The sequence below is a fragment of the Babylonia areolata genome, chromosome 10, assembly GCF_041734735.1.
Source record: "Babylonia areolata isolate BAREFJ2019XMU chromosome 10, ASM4173473v1, whole genome shotgun sequence".
NCBI lineage: Eukaryota > Metazoa > Mollusca > Gastropoda > Neogastropoda > Buccinidae > Babylonia > Babylonia areolata.
The window spans coordinates 42,685,069-42,708,543 of NC_134885.1; the positions used below are offsets into that span (position 1 = coordinate 42,685,069).

Below are 23,475 nucleotides of genomic sequence, written 5' to 3' on the forward strand. Positions count from 1 at the left end.
AGGGAGGAAACCCTGTAGACACATTCTGCTTTCCCAAACACACAGTGTGCAAACATGCACTTGCACACAAGACACACTTCAGTTGACCCCTCACATTCTTTTATAAATGCACAGGTATCGATCATCTTTTAAATGAATTAAGCAATATCTTTCCATTGTATATCTTTCCATTATATATACACAAACGAACCACTTATATAAAATCACCAGTTTCTGTCCTATGTGCCTCTACAAAGCAACACAAGATCAATGACTTTTCAACACAGCTTCAAAGCTGTCAACAATAGCAATTAATTTCTGTTACCTAACTCTCTCTCTCTCTTCTCTGTCCACACCTCACATAATTTAAAGCTCCAAATTGTGTGCACACATGCACGCCCACACCCACACACACCAACACAATAATTCTGATGCAATCTTCAGCGAGACTAGTCAAAGCCACACAGCTTTGTTTTATTTTTCAACACTGACTGTGCTTTCAAGCAGAAAAACAATGTTTTCAGAGACATCAAGTGGCCACTTGCTTGGAAACTGAAAGTACCGTAAAGTTCAGTCTATAAGCCGCGACTTTTTACCCCAGCTTCAACCTCTGCAGCTTATACAATGATGCGGCTTATTTGCGGATTTTAACAATCCCGGGAGTGTCATGATTTCTGTCCATGAATTTTTGGATGAGCTTCAGGATAGTGTGCCAACTGTTCACGTTTTATAAATCAAATCCGCACACATTAAAGCCTTCAGATCAGCATTCAGTTCTACTCTGCTCAAGCGTACACCCTCATCATGCCGAAAACGCGACATTATGCCTATGATGCAGCCTTCAAATTGAAGGCAATCGACCTAGCAGACGAACCAGCAGCGACCTCCACCTTCATGTTCATGAAGTGAAAGCGAGGCTGAAGTCAGTGACAAGATGGCAGAGGAAGCTGTGCTGGTTCTCTTCAACTCGGACACTTAAGACGAAGATTTTAGTGGATTCAGTGAGCAGGATGACGTTGAATAAATGTGACTATCCCTAAATTATGGATCTTATTTTCGTTGTGTTTATTTATTATTTTTTTGTGGCACTAGCAGTATTTTCACTTGCTTTTCTTTGTGTTGTTCCCACTTGTTTATTTAATAACCTACAGTATCAACAGCTTTTCTGTAGTATTAGTATGTGTTCCGGTACCAGAAATAAGTGCGGCTTATAAGCCGGTGCGGCTTATGTATGTGTGAAGTTCAATTTTTTCCAAAATTTAGTGGGTGCAGCTTATATACCAGTGCGCACAATAGACCGAACTTTACGGTAATTCTGCTGATTCCCAACAGCACATGGAAAGCATACCAGACAGTAATATATTATACATATATATTTGTGTATATATATATATATCATGTTCTTTACGCTTGTCATTCACAATTCAGCTTCCCTATTGTCTTGTACTAGTTCATCTATTTTTGTGGATATGTACTGAAACAACAAAAATATGAACACACGTACACCCCAACCCCCCCCACCCCCACACCCCCACATGAAGACACACTCAACATTTTCATAAAGCATCGATACACATTCAGAAACCATACTGTCTCAAATACATGATTGAGAGGAATCAAACACACACACACACACACAAACTTCTTGTTGTTTTTTGTTGTTGTTTTTTTTACTCTATATAAGAAAGAAAACCATGTCACAAAAGAGCATGTCCTTCACTGCACTATCAAAACTTGAGCCAAGTGACTCAGCTGAAGTCCACTGGTGTCCAACATGACCAGCACTCCCACTGGTGTCCAACATGACCAGCACTCCCACCTCCACTCATTCCCCACCAGAAACCAACAAGCTTCCAGCCAAACACATGTGCACATTGTGTATGTGTATGTGTGTGTGTGCGCTTGAGTGAATATGCATGCAATAGTTTGTACATGCACATTTGTGTGTTTGCAGATTTATCCTCTGCGTCACAATATCAGTATCAGTTGTCACTGTGTTCGGACAAATCCATATACACTACACCACATCTGCTAAGCAGATGCCTGACCAGCAGCCCAGCCCAACATGCTTAGTCAAGCCCTGAGAAAAATGAAAAGAAAGTAAATGAATATTAAAAAAAAAAAAAAAACACAAAAAAACTTCTGTGTCACAACGGAAGTCTAAGGACAAAATTGTTTCAATTCTCTCTGGATTCTCTTGTGTTTGCTTGCTTGTGAACACATGGGAGAGAGAGGGAGACTGCGTGTTTTTGTGTATTTTGTATTTGTATTTCTTTTTATCACAACAGATTTCTCTGTGTGAAATTAGGGCTGCTCTCCCCAGGGAAAGCGCGTCACTACACTACAGCGCCACCCTTTTTTTTCTTTTTTTTTTCCTGTGTGCAGTTTTATTTGTTTTTCCTATCAAAGTGGATTTTTCTACAGAATTTTGCCAGGAACAACCCTTTTGTTGCCATGGGTTCTTTTACGTGCACTAAGTGCATGCTGCACACGGGACCTCAGTTTATCTTCTCATCTGAATGACTATCGTCCAGACCACCACACAAGGTCAAGTGGAGGGGGAGAAAATACCGGCGGCTGAGCCGTGATTTGAACCAGCGCGCTCAGATTCTCTCGCTTCCTAGGTGGACGCGTCACCTCAAGGCCATCACTCCATATATGTGTGTGTGTGTGTGTGTGTGTGTGTGTGTGTGATTATGTGTGCATGTGGGTGTGCACATGCATGCATATAAAAGCCTGTCCAAAACCAAAAAACACGTAGATGTGTGTGTGTGAAATTTGTTGACTCAACAGCATGTAAAGATGGAAGATGAACAACACTCACATGGAACTGCCATTGGATTGAAGTGTTAACACTTGCACACACACAAACACTCACACACACACCACATGGACATCTGTTCATATGCAGTACATAATTACATACACAAAGGCCTACATACACACATATATGCAAACACACACACACACCACCTTTTCCTATCACCACAATAGCCTTTCAACAAACAAACAACAACAAACTGGCAAGCCCCTAGCCAAATGCTTCAAGCAAAGGCCTGTCGAGTAGCGGACAAACATCAAGGAACAAAACAAAACAAAACCAACCATAAATTTTTTTTTTTTTTTAAAGAAAGAAAAAAAAAAAAAAACTAGCGAGGCAACCCTCCGTCACAGACGGCGTGTGTGGACCTTTGCTGTACAAACAGAACCAGCTCTCCACCTTGCTCCACGACGCTCCCCTTCTCCATCACAGTCCAACTCAACAACCTGGAAGGGGGGAGGAGGGAGGGAAGGGGCCAGGGGGGAGACTTGAGCAAACGAGACAGCCAACAAAAAAAACAACGTCCGCCATGCGAGCGTGCGTGACGAGGCAGCAGCAGACACAGCCTGCCGAGTCTTTCTGACGTCACACAGCACACGACACACCAACACTGTGGGCCTGCCCCCTTCTTCTTCCTCCTCCTCCTCCTCCAACGACGACACTGCTGCCACACACCCCTGCCCCTATCCCGTTTCAGTGTCGGAGGAAGCGTGGGAGGGGCCGGCACTGGAGGAGGCCCCGCCTGTTTCCAGCAGCTCCAGGATGTGGCCCACAGGGCGGGGCTTGCCGTCCTCCCCCACACGGCACGGCTCGATGATCCCCTGTCTGCACACACCCAACACAACGTTCTACATTGATGTTGATGTTGATGTTGACCCGCACACGGCTGTATCAGTTCAACAACTTTAAGCACAAAACTCCCATAAAACAAAGCATACTGTATTCTCTCAGGACAAGTTAATTTCTCTTCTTGGGGATAACAAAGCATACTGTATTCTCTCAGGACAAAGTAACTCTTCTCAGAGATAACAAAGCATGCTGTATTCTCTCAGGACAAATTAACTCCTCTTCTCAGAGATAACAAAGCATGCTGTATTCTCTCAGGACAAAGTAACTCCTCTTCTCAGAGATAACAAAGCATGCTGTATTCTCTCAGGACAAATTAACTCTTCTCAGAGATAACAAAGCATGCTGTATTCTCTCAGGACAAGTTAATTTCTCTTCTTGGGGTTAACAAAGCATGCTGCATTCTCTCAGGACAAAGTAACTCCTCTTCTCAGAGATAACAAAGCATGCTGTATTCTCTCAGGACAAATTAACTCTTCTCAGAGATAACAAAGCATACTGTATTCTCTCAGGACAAAGTAACTCCTCTTCTCAGAGATAACAAAGCATACTGTATTCTCTCAGGACAAATTAACTCCTCTTCTCAGAGATAACAAAGCATTCTGTCTTCCGCTTTCTCTCACCTCTGCAGTTTATCCATGACCTTGATCAACTCCTCAGCCTCATACTCCTTCTGCTCTTCAGACATTCCCTCCAGGGGGCTGGGTTTGTCCTCCTCCCACCGACCTGTCACTGGGTTCACCCTGCACAACACACCCACACACCCACCCCTCAGTCACTGGGTTCACCCTGCACAACACACCCACCCCTCAGTCACTGGGTTCACCCTGCACAACACACCCACACACCCACCCCTCTGTCACTGGGTTCACCCTGCACAACACACCTACCCCTCTGTCACTGGGTTCACCCTGCACATCACACCCACACACCCATCCTCTGTCACTGGGTTCACCCTGCACAACACACCCACCCCTCTGTCACTGGGTTCACCCTGCACAACACACCCACACACCCACCCCTCAGTCACTGGGTTCACCCTGCACAACACACCCACCCCTCTGTCACTGGGTTCACCCTGCACATCACACCCACCCCTCTGTCACTGGGTTCACCCTGCACAACACACCCACCCCTCTGTCACTGGGTTCACCCTGCACATCACACCCACACACCCATCCTCTGTCACTGGGTTCACCCTGCACAACACACCCACACACCCACCCCTCTGTCACTGGGTTCACCCTGCACAACACACCCACCCCTCTGTCACTGGGTTCACCCTGCACAACACACCCACCCCTCTGTCACTGGGTTCACCCTGCACAACACACCCACACACCCATCCCTCTGTCACTGGGTTCACCCTGCACATCACACCCACACACCCACCCCTCTGTCACTGGGTTCACCCTGCACAACACACCTACCCCTCTGTCACTGGGTTCACCCTGCACAACACACCCACCCCTCTGTCACTGGGTTCACCCTGCACAACACACCCACACACCCACCCCTCAGTCACTGGGTTCACCCTGCACAACACACCCACACACCCACCCTCTGTCACTGGGTTCACCCTGCACAACACACCCACCCCTCAGTCACTGGGTTCACCCTGCACAACACACCCACCCCTCTGTCACTGGGTTCACCCTGCACAACACACCCACCCCTCTGTCACTGGGTTCACCCTGCACAACACACCCACCCCTCTGTCACTGGGTTCACCCTGCACAACACACCCACACACCCACCCCTCTGTCACTGGGTTCACCCTGCACAACACACCCACACACCCACCCCTCTGTCACTGGGTTCACCCTGCACAACACACCCACCCCTCTGTGTTATATTTATGTCCGAGCATTTGTGTTCATTTATCTGTGTGTGTGTGTGTGTGTGTGTGTGTGTGTGTGTGTGTGTGTGTGTAATAGGTATATAACTGTGTATTTCATTACCACAATATTCTTGTATATAGATGCATTTTGTTGTTGTTGCTTTCATCTGCTTGTTTCTTCTCTCTCTCTCTCTCATATTTTTTTCCTACTTTTTCATTGATAGCTTGATGTACAAAAGCAATTGTCGCTTTTCAATTTACCATCATGAAATAATTTTCTATGTGAGGGCCAGATAAAAACAGGCCAATAAGCGCTTGATCATTTTCCCTCATTATGTCCCCGCCCACCACCCCCCCCCCCAAAAAAAAAAAATCAGTTTCAACTTTCTCACACTTCCCTGTCACGGACATGACAGCACATCCTCCATCTGTCACTCTCTGTGTCAGGACCCAGCTTTTACCTCCAATCCTGTCAACACTTTTTTTTTTTTGTACATGCTCAACTGAAAGTGGGTTGGGTTTTTTTTTTCTATTCTCATTCTCTCTGTCCCACGCCCTCCCCCCTCTTCTTTTTTTTCATGTACGTTTTTGTTTGTGTGTGTGTGTGTTTGTGTGTGTGAGTGAGAGAGAGAGAGAGAGAGAGAGAGAGAGAGAGAGAGAGAGAGAGAGAGGGAGGGAGGGGGGGAGAGAGAGAGAGACAGAGACAGAGAGAGAGAGAGAGAGAGAGAGAGAGAGAGAGAGAGCTTTCTTTCGTCATTTGTTTCCTTTTCAAATGTATGTTGAAAAAAAAAAAGAAAAAAAAAAAAAGAAAGCAAAACCCCTTTTATCTGAAATCAGTTTCTTTCTATGTTTGCTTTTTTAATGCACCATGCTCTTTATGGTACAGAATTTATGGTACACCATGCTCTTTATGGTACAGATTTATGGTACACCATGCTCTTTATGGTATCAAAATTCCAAAACTTGACCAGGCCCATAAAGGGCGCAAAATATTTTCCTTACACTTTTCCAACTCTGGAAACAGTTCTCTCATTTTACCAAGACATTTCCAACTCTGGAAACAGTTCTCTCATTTTACCAAGACATTTCCAACTCTGGAAACAGTTCTCTCATTTTACCAAGACATTTCCAACTCTGGAAACAGTTCTCTCATTTTTCCAAGGCTTTTCCAGACTTGCATGGCTCTGTATCATTCCTGGTCCGATGACTAAGGACGCCTATTCTGAGATGGAAGCAACTCTCTTTGTGCTGCCTGCGGGAGTGAAGACCAAAGCACTGAAGCCACCAACAAGAACAGACTTACAACAGAACCCACATTCTCCACAAAGAATGGAGAGACTGTAAAAGTCTGAAAGATTTACAGCATGTGGAGTTTTATAAGACGAAGGGCCAATCCGCTTGGCAATCCAACAAGCTGCAAATGATAGCTCTGTTTGTGTGTGTGTGTGTGTGTGTGTTCATATGTGTGCACGTGCATGCGTGCTTGCATGTGGACATGGATGTGTGTATGCACATGTGTTGAATCTACAAGCACTTTCCTCATAGAAAATTCCTTGAAAAAAACACACACAAAAACCCAACTAAAATAAATAAATAAATAATTAAATAGGTAAGGCAACAGCAGCACTTACTTCCCTTTCAGTTCCGAGTACTCTTCTGTGTCGGAGTCCTCCGAGTCGCTGGAGTAGTCTCCCTTGCTATAGGTTTCGTTCATCTTGAGCAGTCCCAGCTGAGCCAGCAGCCCGGAGCAGTTCCCGTAGCCTGTGTACTTCACCATGCGCCCCACTGTCACACACATAACACACATACATGTCACACACATACATGTCACACACATACCACACACATACATGTCACACACATACATATACAAAAAAAGCACACACACACACACACACACATGCACACACAGTCTCACACACACACATATCACACACACACACACATCAAACATGCACAACACACACACACACACGGAGTCAACACCTTCCCCCCTGCCCTCCCCCACACCCCCCACACACACACAACACACAGACACGCGTCTCACACACACAGACACATGACACACACACACACATATCACACACACATACACACACAATACATGCACAGACACACGTCACACACACAACACACGCGTCTCACACACACAAACATCACACACAAACAGATGCACACACATTACATACACAAACACACACACACGTTTACTCACATGTGCAGAGTGACCTTTTTCCCTCCCCAACAGTTCCACCCAGCCACTGGCCCCACCCCCAATTCTCATCTAATATCACGATTGGTGAAAAGACGTTATTATATCAAAGATCATAAGTTCAGTTTCTCCAGAAGGCTTCACTGCGTTAACACAAACCCACATACGCTGCACCACATCTTTTTCAAATTCTGTCTTATTTGTCGAGAAATATTTGAACAAACAGGGAAAACAAAAACAAACACAAAAAGTTTTAATTGTTTCAAACAGACAACAAAGTCTTCTGAATTTGAATTCTGAGTTTGAAGTTCAGCACAGATAGGCATGCACCATACTCTGGAAAAAAACAAACATATTTTCACTGTTTGAAGCGGAAAGTAAAGCCTTTTGAATCTGAAGTGTGAGTGTGAAGTGGAGCAGAGAAGGCACGCACCATTCTCCTTGCAGAGGATGAAGAGAAAGTGAGCCACCAGGTCCTTGACCTCAGTCACTGGGGACGTCAACAGCTTGCACAACCTGCACACAGCACCCGTCATGGGATCACCTGTCTGGCTAATGTCAAGTCTTTGTTACACACACACACACACACACACACACACACACACACACACACACACAGCACCCGTCATGGGATCACCTGTCTGGCTACTGTCAAGTCTTTGTTACACACACACACACACACACACACACACACACACACACACACACACACACACACACACAGCACCCGTCATGGGATCACCTGTCTGGCTACTGTCAAGTCTTTGTTACACACACACACACACACACACACACACACACACACACACACACAGCACCAGTCATGGGATCACCTGTCTGGCTACTGTCAAGTCTTTGTTACACACACACACACACACACACACGCACGCACACACACACACACACACACACACACACACACACACACACACAGCACCCGTCATGGGATCACCTGTCTGGCTACTGTCAAGTCTTTGTTACACACACACACACACACACACACACACACACACACACACACACACACACACACACACACACAGCACCCGTCATGGGATTACCTGTCTGGCTACTGTCAAGTCTTTGTTACACACACACACACACACGCATGCACGCACACACACACACACACACACACACAGCACCCGTCATGGGATCACCTGTCTGGCTACTGTCAAGTCTTTGTTACACACACACACACACACACACACACACACACAGCACCCGTCATGGGATCACCTGTCTGGCTACTGTCAAGTCTTTGTTACACACACACACACACACACACACACACACACACACACACACACACACACACACACACACACACACACACACACACACACACAGCACCCGTCATGGGATCACCTGTCTGGCTACTGTCAAGTCTTTGTTACACACACACACACACACACACACACACACACGCACGCACACATACACACACACACGCATATGTATATATAATATATATACACACACACACTTTTTTTTGGCCTGTTTATAATTGTTAAATTGAGCATTTTATTTGTAATGTGGAAATTGCATTTCAAAATTTGATCAGATAATCTGTTTGCTTGCATTTCATTATTTGATCATATGATCAGTTTACTTGCATTTTATTATTCTATTCTATCATATGCTTGCATTTTATTATTCTATCATATGATCAGTTTGTTTTGTTTTCATTTTACTTACTCAATTTTATTTAACGACTTAAGATTTTATTGATAGTATTGATATAATTATTATTTGTTTTTAACAGGGAATTAGGCAGTTTGGATAAACAGAATGCAATGTGGAAGCTTGTGATGTATTAAATATATCTGTTCATAAATTTGTTTAGTGAATGATACTGTATTGTAATGCATTGTATTTTATTATATCATTTTGTACTCAACTGTGCTGCACTGCATAAGTTACTTCTTGTTAAAGATTTCTTCAGTCATGCAAGAACTGGTGTTCTCTCAAAGGATAACGTACTTGCCACAGTGAACAAACACCCTTTTTTCCCCTTTCTTCATGCTTTGAACAGGATTTTGCCAGAGGACAACTTCCTTTTTGGGTGCTGTCTTGGCAAAATGTCTTACTTTCATGTTTTACATGTGAATGTGCATGCATGTGTCCGTACAGATATGCATAAGCTATGAACGCTTAACCACATGCACAAACACACACACAATTAATACAGTATTGACACAGTATTTTACACTGTCGTCACCTTCCTTCCTCTTCAAACTGTTACCTGTTTCGTAGAGAGTTGCCCTCCTCTGGCAATCTGCGCACCTCGCCTCTCAACGGCGGCAACACCTGGAGACACAGAGAAAAACATGTCTCACCGTCTGCACAACCATCAACACATTGCATGCTTCTTTATCTTCTTAAGGTCCTTTTTATATACACTTTTTTAGGGGGGTGTTGGGGCGGGGGGGGGAGGTTTTATTGCTCATGCTTATATAGTACCTAACTTTGTAAGAGACCAAGCTCTAAGTACTTTACAAACACGGAGTCATTTGGACAACCAGCTGCCTACCCCAGTAGAGCCGACTGACAGCTGCCTTTAGGCTCTCATCATTCATTCCTTGTGTCATTCAGCTGCCTTTAGGCTCCCATCATTCATTCCTTGTGTCATTCAGCTGCCTTTAGGCTCTCATCATTCATTCCTTGTGTCATTCAGCTGCCTTTAGGCTCTCATCATTCATTTCTTGTGTCATTCAGCTGCCTTTAGGTGCTCATCATTCATTCCTTGTGTCATTCAGCTGCCTTTAGGTGCTCATCATTCATTTCTTGTGTCATTCAGCTGCCTTTAGGTGCCCATCATTCATTCCTTGTGTCATTCAGCTGCCTTTAGGCTCTCATTCATTTCTTGTGTCATTCAGCTGCCTTTAGGTGCTCATCATTCATTTCTTGTGTCATTCAGCTGCCTTTAGGTGCTCATCATTCATTTCTTGTGTCATTCAGCTGCCTTTAGGTGCTCATCATTCATTTCTTGTGTCATTCAGCTGCCTTTAGGCTCTCATCATTCATTCCTTGTGTCATTCAGCTGCCTTTAGGTGCTCATCATTCATTCCTTGTGTCATTCAGCTGCCTTTAGGTGCTCATCATTCATTCTTGTGTCATTCAGCTGCCTTTAGGTGCCCATCATTCATTCCTTGTGTCATTCAGCTGCCTTTAGGTGCTCATCATTCATTTCTTGTGTCATTCAGCTGCCTTTAGGTGCCCATCATTCATTCCTTGTGTCATTCAGCTGCCTTTAGGTGCTCATCATTCATTCTTGTGTCATTCAGCTGCCTTTAGGTGCTCATCATTCATTTCTTGTGTCATTCAGCTGCCTTTAGGTGCTCATCATTCATTTCTTGTGTCATTCAGCTGCCTTTAGGCTCTCATCATTCATTTCTTGTGTCATTCAGCTGCCTTTAGGCTCTCATCATTCATTTCTTGTGTCATTCAGCTGCCTTTAGGCTCTCATCATTCATTCTTGTGTCATTCAGCTGCCTTTAGGCTCTCATCATTCATTTCTTGTGTCATTCAGCTGCCTTTAGGTGCTCATCATTCATTTCTTGTGTCATTTAATCACGCACAGTCAGGCACATACAGACACAAGTATATCAAAGTGGATTTTTTTTTCTTTTTTCAGAATCTAGCCAGGAACAACCCTTTTGTTGCCACAGGTTGTTTCACATGCACCCAATATATGTTGCATGCGGGACTAAGTTTATCATCTCATCCAGATGAGAAGCATGCATCCAGACCACCGCTCAATGTGTAGAGGAGGGGGAAAATGTTCTGGCAAGTGTGGGATTGGATCCTACATGCTCAGATTCCCTCACTTCCTGGGCCAGTGCCTCAGCACTATAGCACCAGCCCACAGGTCCTCAGCGTCTGAAGACGACAGATTGCTCTGCGAATTATTGACACACCCGAAAGTGGATCTGCTGATCAATGTGGAGACACAGAATCAGGTACTAGAAGTCTGCTGCTGATGTTGATTTGATGTTCTTCAAAAGCTGCTCCATGAGAGAGCATCAACAACATCATCATCAACAACACTTTTGTAATTAAACACCAACAGAACTGCATACCACTGTCATGCGTCAAGCATATCTGACTGCCATATTTTCATCCACAAATAAACTGTCCATTTGTATGAAAATACACAATCACCATTAAAAAACACAACAACAACCAAAAAAACCCACCTCCACTTTATGACCTTTCTTTGTCTATTTTGCACATCTAGTATTATTTCTAAATGTAAACATTTATCTCTCTCCTACCAATATTTGACACTAGACAAACCACAATTTGGTGATGAATGCACTCTTTCTCGACTGTTCACATATCAAACACACACACACACACACACACACACACACACACACACACAATAATGAACCCACATATCCCAGATATAAACACACCCACCTTGATCCTACAGAACTTGCGGATGGACCTGTTGTGACGGCTGGCCTCCACCATACAGTGCAGTATGGGAGCCAGCTTCTCCTTCAGACTCTTCATGGGCTGCACACAGAAACATGTCAATGTGCACACACACACCATGTACCACACAGAACATGTATCACCATTCACACACACACACACACACATACACACACACACACACACACACACACACACACACACACACACACAGTGCAGTATGGGAGCCAGCTTCTCCTTCAGACTCTTCATGGGCTGCACACAGAAACATGTCAATGTGCACACACACACCATGTACCACACAGAACATGTATCACCATTCACACACACACACACACACACACACAGTGCAGTGTGAGGGCTAGCTTCTCCTTCAGACTCTTCATGGGCTGCATACAGAAACATGTCAGTGTGCACACACACCACAGAGCACACACACACACACACAAACACACACACACACACACACACTATCACACACACACCACAGAGCACACAAACACACACACAAACACACACACACACACACACTATCACACACACACCACAGAGCACACACACACACACACAAACACACACACACACACACACTATCACACACACACCACAGAGCACACAAACACACACACACACACACTATCACACACACACCACACACATGCACAGAGAAAAAATCCAAGCAAAAAGAATTAAAAAAAAAAAGCACTCACACATACAAACACTAATTATAGCTATTTTGTTGGCTTCTTCAGAGCATCCAAGACCATCCTGTAATGTTACGTGCAATGAACACACAAAAACAACACATACAGGCATATAATCTGACAGCATCCAGAGTGAAGGATACAGTTATTTTTCTTAGTTTTTTTAATTATTTTTTTAGATTTCAGTCATTGATAAATTAAGCTGGCAATGACCTTTGATCAGCTATCCTGTTTTTGACTTTTCAGTGCAACATTTGTCATGTTCTAATGTGGGCTGGACTGGGCTGTGGCTGAGAGACTGTGTTGTGAGAGTGACAGGTCTTGGCTTGCATACAGAGTTTCTGATCGGATTAAAATAAAGAATTGCACTGCACTGCATTGTATTATATTGTCTTGAACTGCACCGCATTACTTTGCATTACACGGCAGTGTATTACATTTACTGTATTGTATCGCACTGTGCAGCATTGCACTGTATTCAGTGTATTGCAGTGTATGATGCTGCTGGTCAGACATCTGCTTGGCAGATGTGGTGTAGCATATACGGATTTGTCCGAACACAGTGACGCTTCCTAAAGCAACTGAACAGAACACAACTGAACTGAACTGCAGTGTATTGCAATGTATTGTATTATATTGCATTGTATTGTATTGTATTGTACTGTACTGTATTGCATTGCATTGCACTGTATTGCACTGTACTATACTGTACTGTACTGTACTGTACTGCATTGCATTATATTGCATTGCATTCTATTGTACTGCATTGTATTGTATTGCATTACAATGTATTGCTTTGCATTGTACTGCACTCTATGATACTGCACAAAAAAAGTTGACACTCACAGTCTCCAGACGTAGCTGCAGAAAATCGAGCAGAGCGATAATGGCCTCCATGTTCCTGCCGTCAAACTCAATGTCCTTGTTCTCAATGCCACACACGTCGCTCTCGTTCAGAGGGGTCAGCAGCTCTTCGTAGAAGTCTGCCGGGATGTTGATCAGCAGGTTGACTGTGTGGCTGCTCACAGCAAGGCAAGGCAGAAAGACGATTCAACAGGGAACACAAATGCCAGTTTACTGATGTGGGTACTTATACTGGACTTATCCTCAGTCAGTTACTAAGCTCTGTGCACTAGACAAACACTTATCATTTGTTTCTTGTCATTCAGTCACACTTCAGTTACTTGCATGTCTGCACGCATGCTTACACACACACACACACACACACACACACACACATGCACACAAACACGCATGTATATTAGAGTGGATTTTACAACAAAATTTTGCAAGGGACAACTCTCTTCTTGACGTGGGTTCTTTTATGTACACTAAGTGCATGCTACACATGGAATCTTGGTTTATTATCTTATCTGAATGACTAGCATCCAGACAACCACTCAAGGTTTAGTGGAGAGGGAGAACATTCTGGCAAGTGTGGGATCTGATCCTATATGTAGCTCAGATTCTCTCACTTCCAAGGCGGTTGCATTACTATTACACCACCACTCCACGCGGAACACAAATGCCCATTTATTGCTGAGAATGTTTCACAATCCTATAAACTTTATGAATGCACACAGAGAATGTGTTTATAATGTGACATAACACAGTCTGCCAACAGCAATGACTGCATGCATGATGCATGCCATGCCAATTCAGAAAATCAGAAACACATTGCAGCTGGTCGTGACAAACCACGATGAAATGGGGACAGGTGGCATCACTGCATGGCACACAGACTGACGTTTTGACTGCTGTGGTAGACGAATAGCTAGAGCACTGGTTTCTCACCCACGTTTCATAAGTTTGACTCCTGGATTCTGCACACCTGGTGTGTTAAAGGTGGAGATTTCTCTGATCTTCCAGGACAACGTATGGGCAGACTTGCTTGTGCCTGAATCCCCTTCACGTCTATATGCATGCAGATCAAACAGGCAGAATAAAGATCCTGTCAATCCATGTCAGTGTATGGTGGGTTATGAAAGAAGAATATACCCTGCATGCACAGCTCTGAAAACTGAGTACAGCTACCTACATGGCGGGGTACAAGCCCACTTGCATGTACAAGTGAACATGGGAGTTGCAGTCCACAAACGCAACAGATGATGGAGAAGGATGAGAAGACGAAGAAGAAGAAGAAGCAGAAGAAGAAGGATGAGAAGAGGAAGAAGAAGGAGGAGGAGGAGAAGAAGAAGCAGAAGGATGAGAAGAGGAAGAAGAAGCAGAAAGAGAAGAACAACAACAAGGAAAAGAAGAAGAAACAAGAAAAAGAAGACGACGAAAGAAAGACGTAGAAGAAGACTGACCTTTTCAGGTCGTGTTTCTTTTCCTTGGAGGCGGCACGACACAGCAGCAGGTCCCTGAGGATGCTGACAAGCCGCATGAAGTGGGCGTCTTCCTCCTGCACACACCACGCACAACATCATCACAGGTCAGAATAACTTTACTGTACACCCACAACAACATCACAGGTCAGAATAACTTTACTGTACACCCACATCAACATCACAGGTCAGAATAACTTTACTGTACACCCACATCAACATCACAGGTCAGAATAACTTTACTGTACACCCACAACAACATCACAGGTCAGAATAACTTTACTGTACACCCACATCAACATCGTCACAGGTCAGAATAACTTTACTGTACATCCACAACAACATCATCACAGGTCAGAATAACTTTACTGTACACCAACATCAACAACATCACAGGTCAGAATAACTTTACTGTTCACCCACAACAACATCGTCACAGGTCAGAATAACTTTACTGTACACCCACAACAACATCGTCACAGGTCAGAATAACTTTACTGTACACCCACATCAACATCACAGGTCAGAATAACTTTACTGTACACCCACATCAACATCACAGGTCAGAATAACTTTACTGTACACCCACAACAACATCGTCACAGGTCAGAATAACTTTACTGTACACCCACAACAACATCACAGGTCAGAATAACTTTACTGTACACCCACATCAACATCACAGGTCAGAATAACTTTACTGTTCACCCACAACAACATCACAGGTCAGAATAACTTTACTGTTCACCCACATCATCATCACAGGTCAGAATAACTTTACTGTACACCCACATCAACATCACAGGTCAGAATAACTTTACTGTTCACCCACATCAACAACATCACAGGTCAGAATAACTTTACTGTACACCTACAACATCAACATCACAGGTCAGAATAACTTTACTGTACACCCACATCAACAACATCACAGGTCAGAATAACTTTACTGTACACCCACATCAACATCACAGGTCAGAATAACTTTACTGTACACCCACAGCAACATCACAGGTCAGAATAACTTTACTGTACATCCACATCAACATCACAGGTCAGAATAACTTTACTGTACACCCACATCAACATCACAGGTCAGAATAACTTTACTGTACACCCACATCAACATCACAGGTCAGAATAACTTTACTGTACACCCACAACAACATCATCACAGGTCAGAATAACTTTACTGTACACCCACAACATCAACATCACAGGTCAGAATAACTTTACTGTACACCCACAACAACATCACAGGTCAGAATAACTTTACTGTCTCATGAAGAAAAACTGCATCAGGAGTGGCAGCAATATAAAACCATAAATTACCCAACACACACACACACACACACACAAGAAAACAAGTCACTGTGATCCCCCCAAACCCACCCACCAACCCGATCTAAAACTGTCCCCCACCAACTCCCAACCCCTACACACACAAACACACACACACACACACACACACACACACACACACCACACAGCCACACCCACATACCAGCACCCACATATGTTTTAAACAAAAACTAAGTGGGACTTGCCACACAAGCTTTCTTTCGCACTGCGAGATGGCATGGGGGCAACCCCCACCCCACCACAATTTCTGGCAGTTGGGAGATGGGAGGGGGAAGTGCGTGGCAGGGGAACGACCAGCGCTTTCCCATGCTGAATCGTAAAGTGAGAGAAAGTGTGGACTTACAGTCCAAGCCCCATTTTCAGGAAAACTTGTGCATAGGATAAAGTACCTTGCCACTCCCCACTTTGAAAATACAAATCATGAACTGATGATAATTCAGTTGACTATTTTTATTGTGTGATCGTGTCGCTTTTTACAGGCAAGTGCAGGTTTCGATCCAGAGATAAAGAATATAAAGCCTGCATGAGATGTCAATGAACTGAAAAATCAAGGAAAAGCATGAAAAAAAAAAAAATAATAATAATAATAACAACAACAACAAAAAACACAAAAAAAAACACCACCCCGAAGCTAGAATGAGATCTTAATGATATGAAAAAATCAAGGAAGAGCATGACAGTACTTATAAAAATAAATAAATAAATAAATAAACCACCCCCACCTGCCTCCCCCCACACCTCACCTCATCTGCAGACTTTTTCTCCAGGGCGACGGTGAGGTTGAAGAGGATCTTGAGGATCTCGCTGCACAGGTCCACCTCCTGGTCAGACAGGGGCCGGCTGACCTCTTCACAGGCCCTCAGGGTCAGGTCCAGCACCTCCATCAGGTAGGTGAAGCCATGCAGCTCGTAGCGGATACGGGGTCTGCACACACACACACTAGTAATAATCATAATAATCATAATAATAATCCTTCTTCTTCTTCGCTCGTGGCCTGCAACTCCCATGTTCACTCTTATACATACATGTACACGACTGGGCTTTTACACGTATGACAGTTTTACCCTGCCACGTAGGCAGCCACACTCTAGTTTTTAGGGGTGTGTATGCTGGGTATGTTCTTGTTTCCATAACCTACTGAACACTTACACAGATTACAGGATCTTTAACATGCATATCTGATCTTCTGCTTGCGTATACACACAAAGGAGGTTCAGGCACTGGCACGTCTGCACATATGCTGACCTGGGAGATCGGAAAAATCTCCACCCTTTACCCACCTGGCCGTGTTACTGAGATTTGCACCTGGGACCTCAGACTGAAAGTCCAACACTTTAACCACTCGGCTATTGTGCCCATCGAATAATGATAATAATAATGATGATAACAGATAGTGCTTATCTGACGAAAACTCCCAATAGAATGGGCTCTAAGCACCTCACATGTAACAATACATACACTGGTGCATAATAACATACCACTGCACATGAAAAAAACAACACACACACATAATAATATTAATATTACTAATCATAATAATAACTGATAGTACTTATTTGGTGCAAACTTCCCATAGAATGAGCTCTAAGTATCTCACATGAAACAATACATACATAAACTAGTGCATAACAACATACCTCTCTGCACATGACAAAAACACATATGTGTGTATATCATATATATACACAAAGCCAAAACCACAGACTGCAGAAATGAAGAATCACATACACACACACACTCACACACTCGCACACACACACACATAAGACAAAAAATGTCCTACACACGCACACACATACACACACACACAGAGGCTCGTGAACATCATCATCATTATGACAACTTGTGCATCATCACAGAGAGTGCGTCCCACCTTTGCAAAAAAATAATAATTAAAAAAAAAAAAAAAAAAAAAAGCACTTAAAAAATATCAAAATAACTCTACCAGAGCACAGCATGTCCACATACATGTATGTGAGGCTTTCAAAGCAGGTTGATCTTTAAGCAAAATGTTTTATGATTCACTGTTTGATTGATATGATACATGTATGTGAGGCTTTCAAAGCAGGTTGATCTTTAAGCAAAATGTTTTATGAGTCACTGTTTGATTGATATGGATACTTATCATTATACATAGCGAATGTCCCTGGTAAGAGACTGAGCTCAAAGCCAACAGTGTCAAAGGCAGCATGACCCAGCACACACACACACACCTAACCCGGTCACACAAACACCCACACCCACACCCACATAACCCACCTGGCATTACTCAACAACCCCAACCCCACAGGGAGGATGTGATGATGTGAACCCCACCACCACCACCACCACTGGACAGTGTGACCTGGCCTGTCACTGACCCCTAGTTGTCCAATTAACCACAGTGTAACAAGGCTACATGCTGTTTGCCCCACCCCCAAAACCCCCCCCTCCCTATCGTCGCCCCCCTCCCCCTCTCTCCCTCCCTCCTCCCCCTCTCTCCACCCACTCCCCAATCCCTCTGTTCCCCACCACAACGTCCACCTCCCACCCCACATTACTGCACCAACTGACCTCTGTCCACACTCTGTTCCAATCAATAATGTACCTGTAGACTGCAGTGAACACACACACACACACACACACACACACACACACACTGTTTTGGTTGGCCATACACCCCCAAATCCCCATTGTATGGAGGGGTAGGGGTTGTTGATAGCCCACTCCCCCAACCTTTATCCTATGTTTAGCCAGACTGCAAGCTCATCTCTCTCTCTCTCTCTCTCTCTCTCTCTGTCTGTCTGGCTGTCTGGCTCTCTGGCACAATCAGCAGTCTGTGAAGTGATGCAACCAAACCTGTCAGACAGCCCTGACCTTGCGCCCACCCCCACCCCCCACAACCCACCCCTCTCTTTCCCAATCTGATGGTCACACAAAGCCTAGTTCACTCCAACCTCCTCCCTACCCCCACCCCCAAACCTCTCCCTCCACCTTCCTCCTCCTCATCTCTCCCCTCCACCCCCCCCCCCCCACCCCTCCACCTCCACCCCCCACATGCACCCAACTAATTCCAGCTGATTGCATGAGCTATTTCCAGCCCTGGTGAAGAGAAAGGGTAGAGGGGATGGAGGGAGGGAGAGCAAATCAAAGACTCCGGATTCAGGATTGGGGGATGGAGGGAGGGGGGGGGGAGAGAGGGCATGGCCACAGGCCACTGTACAGGTTTCCGTTTCAGACACAGAGAGGGGGGGGGGGGGAGTGAGGAGAAAGATGGAGCAGAGAGAAAGTGAGGGAGAGAGAGAGGGGGGAAGAAAATGAGAGTGAGAGAGAGGCTGGAGAGAAGAGAGTGTGTGGAGAGAGAGAGAGTGGAGAGAGTGAGGACAGAGAGGAGAGGGAGAGAGAGAGAGAGGAGAGAGTGGAGAGAGAGGAGAGAATGCAGAGAGGGAGAGAGAGGAGAGAGGAAAAGAGCGAGAGGAGAGAGGAAAAGAGCGAAAGGAGGGGGAGAGAGGAGAGAGTGGAGAGAGAGAGGAGAGAGTGGAGAGAGAGAGAGGAGAGAGTGGAGAGAGAGGAGAGAGGAGAGAGCGAGAGGAGAGTGGAAAGAGAGAGAGAGGAGAGAGGAAAAGAGCGAAAGGAGAGAGGAGAGTGGAGAGAGCGAGAGGAGAGTGGAGAGAGCGAGAGGAGAGAGGAAAAGAGCGAAAGGAGAGAGGAGAGTGGAGAGAATGGAGAGAGGAGAGTGGAGAGAGAGAGGAGAGAGTGGAGAGAGAGAGGAGAGAGGAGAGAGCGAGAGGAGAGTGGAGAGAGCGAGAGGAGAGAGGAAAAGAGCGAAAGGAGAGAGGAGAGTGGAGAGAATGGAGAGAGGAGAGTGGAGAGAGAGAGGAGAGTGGAGAGAGAGAGGAGAGAATGGAGAGAGGAGAGTGGAGAGAGGAAAAGAGCGAAAGGAGAGAGGAGAGTGGAGAGAATGGAGAGAGGAGAGTGGAGAGTGGAGAGAGAGAGAGAGGAGAGTGGAGAGAATGGAGAGAGAGAGAGGAGAGTGGAGAGAGGAGAGTGGAGAGAGAGAGAGAGGAGAGTGGAGAGAGAGAGAGAGGAGAATGGAGAGAGGAGAGTGGAGAGTGGAGAGAGAGAGAGAGGAGAGTGGAGAGTGGAGAGAATGGAGAGAGAGAGAGAGGAGAGTGGAGAGAGGAGAGTGGAGAGAGAGAGAAGAGTGGAGAGAGAGAGAGAGGAGAATGGAGAGAGGAGAGTGGAGAGAGGAGAGTGGAGAGAGAGAGGAGAGAATGGAGAGAGGAGAGTGGAGAGAGAGAGAGGAGAGTGGAGAGAGAGAGAGAGGAGAGATGGAGAGAGGAGAGTGGAGAGAGAGGAGAGTGGAGAGTGGAGAGAGAGAGAGGAGAGTGGAGAGAGAGGAGAGTGGAGAGTGGAGAGAGAGAGAGGAGAGTGGAGAGAGAGGAGAGTGGAGAGAGAGGAGAGAGTGGAGAGAGAGAGAGAGGAGAGAGTGGAGAGAGAGAGAGAGTGGAGAGAGAGAGAGAGAGAGAGAGGAGAGTGAGAGAGAGGAGGAGAGAGGAGAGGAGAGGATGAGCGACGAGAGAGTGGAGTGGGTATTGGCGAGGGAGTGGAGTAGAGAGCGGGAGTGAGAGGGAGGACGGGTGGAGTGGAGTGGTGCGGGTAGGCGTCGCGGCGCTCGGTCGAGAGTGTATGCGGCCTAGCGGCGAGCCGTAGGGGCGCACGCTGTCTCTAGTTCGCTTGTGCTACCACCTGATCTCTGCTGAGTTCGCTTCGACTCGTCGAGTCTCGCGCTCTAGGTCGAGCGTAGTCTGCGAGGCTTGCTGCCGAGTAGAGTCTGCTCACTGCTAGCCTCCTCTTCGAGGGGACGAGCCGAGCTAGTGACTCGAGCCTAGCTCTGCTCTCCGGCCGATCACTGAATTCGCATCGTCTGCTAGAGGCCCGCTGGTCATTCGCGTGCGCGTGCCCGCATGCCCTCTCATATCGTCTCTCGTTGATCTATCAGCTCGTTTTTTTTACTTCTCTTCCGTATGAACATGGGTTCGTGCTCATGCTCCCTGGTGTCATCTGCACCGATCCTCCATCAATACATTTCTCCATCTCTCAATCATTCCATGCGCTCTCACTCTATCCTGGTCTAATACGTCCTAGGTCCCCTCGGTTCAAGTTCTTGTACCTTCGACAGTCCTCCTATGCTCGCTCATTCCATACTCGCTAGTTGCTCTTCTGACTGTAAGCCTGAAGTGAATGATCTAGCGCTACTGTCTCACTGGGTTATCCTGATGACTCTGATCGGAGTGAATGTTCTACTGCAGATCCATGCCTGTCTGGCTGACTGAACTTCGGTTGTCTACTCCAGTCGCACGTACTGGTTTCTGCTTGGCCTGACGGAGTGGATGTTCTACTCATGCCTACAACTAGTGTTATGGCTCTGGACTGGTCTGATGTGAGATCTATCTCATTCGCTGTTATCTGTCTAGCCTGCAGAGTGTGCATTCCACTGTGTAAGGCTACTGAGCCCTCAGATGTATGTCTCGATTCTCTACTCCCGAACTGTCGCTTATCGCTGATCGACATTCTGTCTTCATTAGAACTACTCTCAGCCATTACTGGTATGCTGACTGAGCGACTGATTCTAATGATCTCTCTCTCTCGAGCCTGTGTTATGGCTGACTGAGTCGTGACGGTGAATGTCTTACGCCAGATCTCGCAAATGTATGGCTGACTGTAGCTCAGTCAGATTGATCTATTCCACAGCTCACTAGACCTCGTCGGTTTGGCTCCGACTGGAGCCTCAGATGATGATTTTACTCACATCACAATTCGATGGTATTGTGCTTCTATGCCTGCCTGGCCACGTGACTGTCCTCTCCATTCACCACTCTTGCCTTTGGCTGAGTCTGGAGGTCCTGACAAGTGATGTATCTATCATCATCTTGTTATGGCTGATGAGCCTGAGAGTGACATGATCTCTCAATCCACATAAGCCTGGATTTCTGCTAAGCTCTCGATGATGTCTTAACCTCGCGATTCGCATCGCATCTGTTTATGTGACTAAGCTGTCTCTATTGTCGGCTATCATCCATCGCCTACTGTTGTTATGGCTACTGCTCTGATGTATGATTCTGCTGCTATTCTCACCTGTGCTTCTGACTGACTGCTGTCAGCATGACTGTCTCTCCACTCTATCTCGTTTGGCTGATGGCTCTGCGAGTGTGTCGCCCTATCCACTCTGTGTCTATGCTGACTGCGCTGGAGTGATGACTACCCGCTCACGACTTCTTAGCGTCTACTGAACTCTGACGAGTTCGCTCACAAACTGTTATGGCTGATTCTGCCTGCAGGTGTACAGCACCCATGCATCCTATCTGTTCTGCTGATCTAGCTGCAGAGTGTATTCTCACGTCTTCACGTGCGTATGGCTGATCTGAAGCTGCGCAGTGACTTATCTGTCTCCTCTCTCAAACTCTGTCTGCTGATCGAAGCGCTGACAGAGTGTGATCTATCAGTCCCTCAGTTCTCGTATGTACGCTAGCTCTGACGAGTGTGATGTCATCTCCTATATGGCTGCTGGTAGCGTCGAGGAATGATGCTACTTCGTCATATCCTTGTCGTTTTCTATACTTGACTCTGAGCAGATGTGATGATCTACTCCGTCTCCTCTCTCGTTTTCTCTGCTGCCTCGAGTATGATCTCTCTCGCTTCACAAACGTTGCTATTGCTGCGTCCATTGCGCATTTGAGATAGAATATCGTACTCTTCGCAATGCCCAGACTGCTTAGGCTCGCTGAAGCCTGCGAGTGAGACTCTCGTCACGATCCTCCGCTGTTATGGCTCTCGCAGTGCTGCAGATGAATTGCTTCACGAATCCATACTGTTATTTGGCTGATCTGAGCTGCAGTGTGATCTACGCTCCCGCTCAACTGTGTTATGGCTCGCTGATGCTGACAGACTGATGTCTACTC

General features: G+C 45.6%; 1 protein-coding gene across 1 annotated transcript in view; it reads right to left on the reverse strand.

Moving 5' to 3' along the window:
- Window positions 1-1,515: 1,515 nt before the first annotated feature.
- Window positions 1,516-23,475, reverse strand: part of LOC143287017 (chaperone Ric-8A-like) — a 44,009-nt gene continuing 22,049 nt past the window's right edge. Inside the window, exons 7-15 of the mRNA XM_076595025.1 lie at window positions 17,278-17,458; window positions 15,155-15,249; window positions 13,692-13,863; window positions 12,124-12,222; window positions 9,944-10,008; window positions 8,132-8,214; window positions 7,118-7,271; window positions 4,270-4,389; window positions 1,516-3,625 (exon numbers count right to left, since the gene is read on the reverse strand). Coding sequence (XP_076451140.1) covers window positions 3,484-3,625; window positions 4,270-4,389; window positions 7,118-7,271; window positions 8,132-8,214; window positions 9,944-10,008; window positions 12,124-12,222; window positions 13,692-13,863; window positions 15,155-15,249; window positions 17,278-17,458 — 1,111 coding nt within the window. The 3' untranslated portion in view covers window positions 1,516-3,483. The remainder of the gene's footprint in view (window positions 3,626-4,269; window positions 4,390-7,117; window positions 7,272-8,131; window positions 8,215-9,943; window positions 10,009-12,123; window positions 12,223-13,691; window positions 13,864-15,154; window positions 15,250-17,277; window positions 17,459-23,475) is intronic.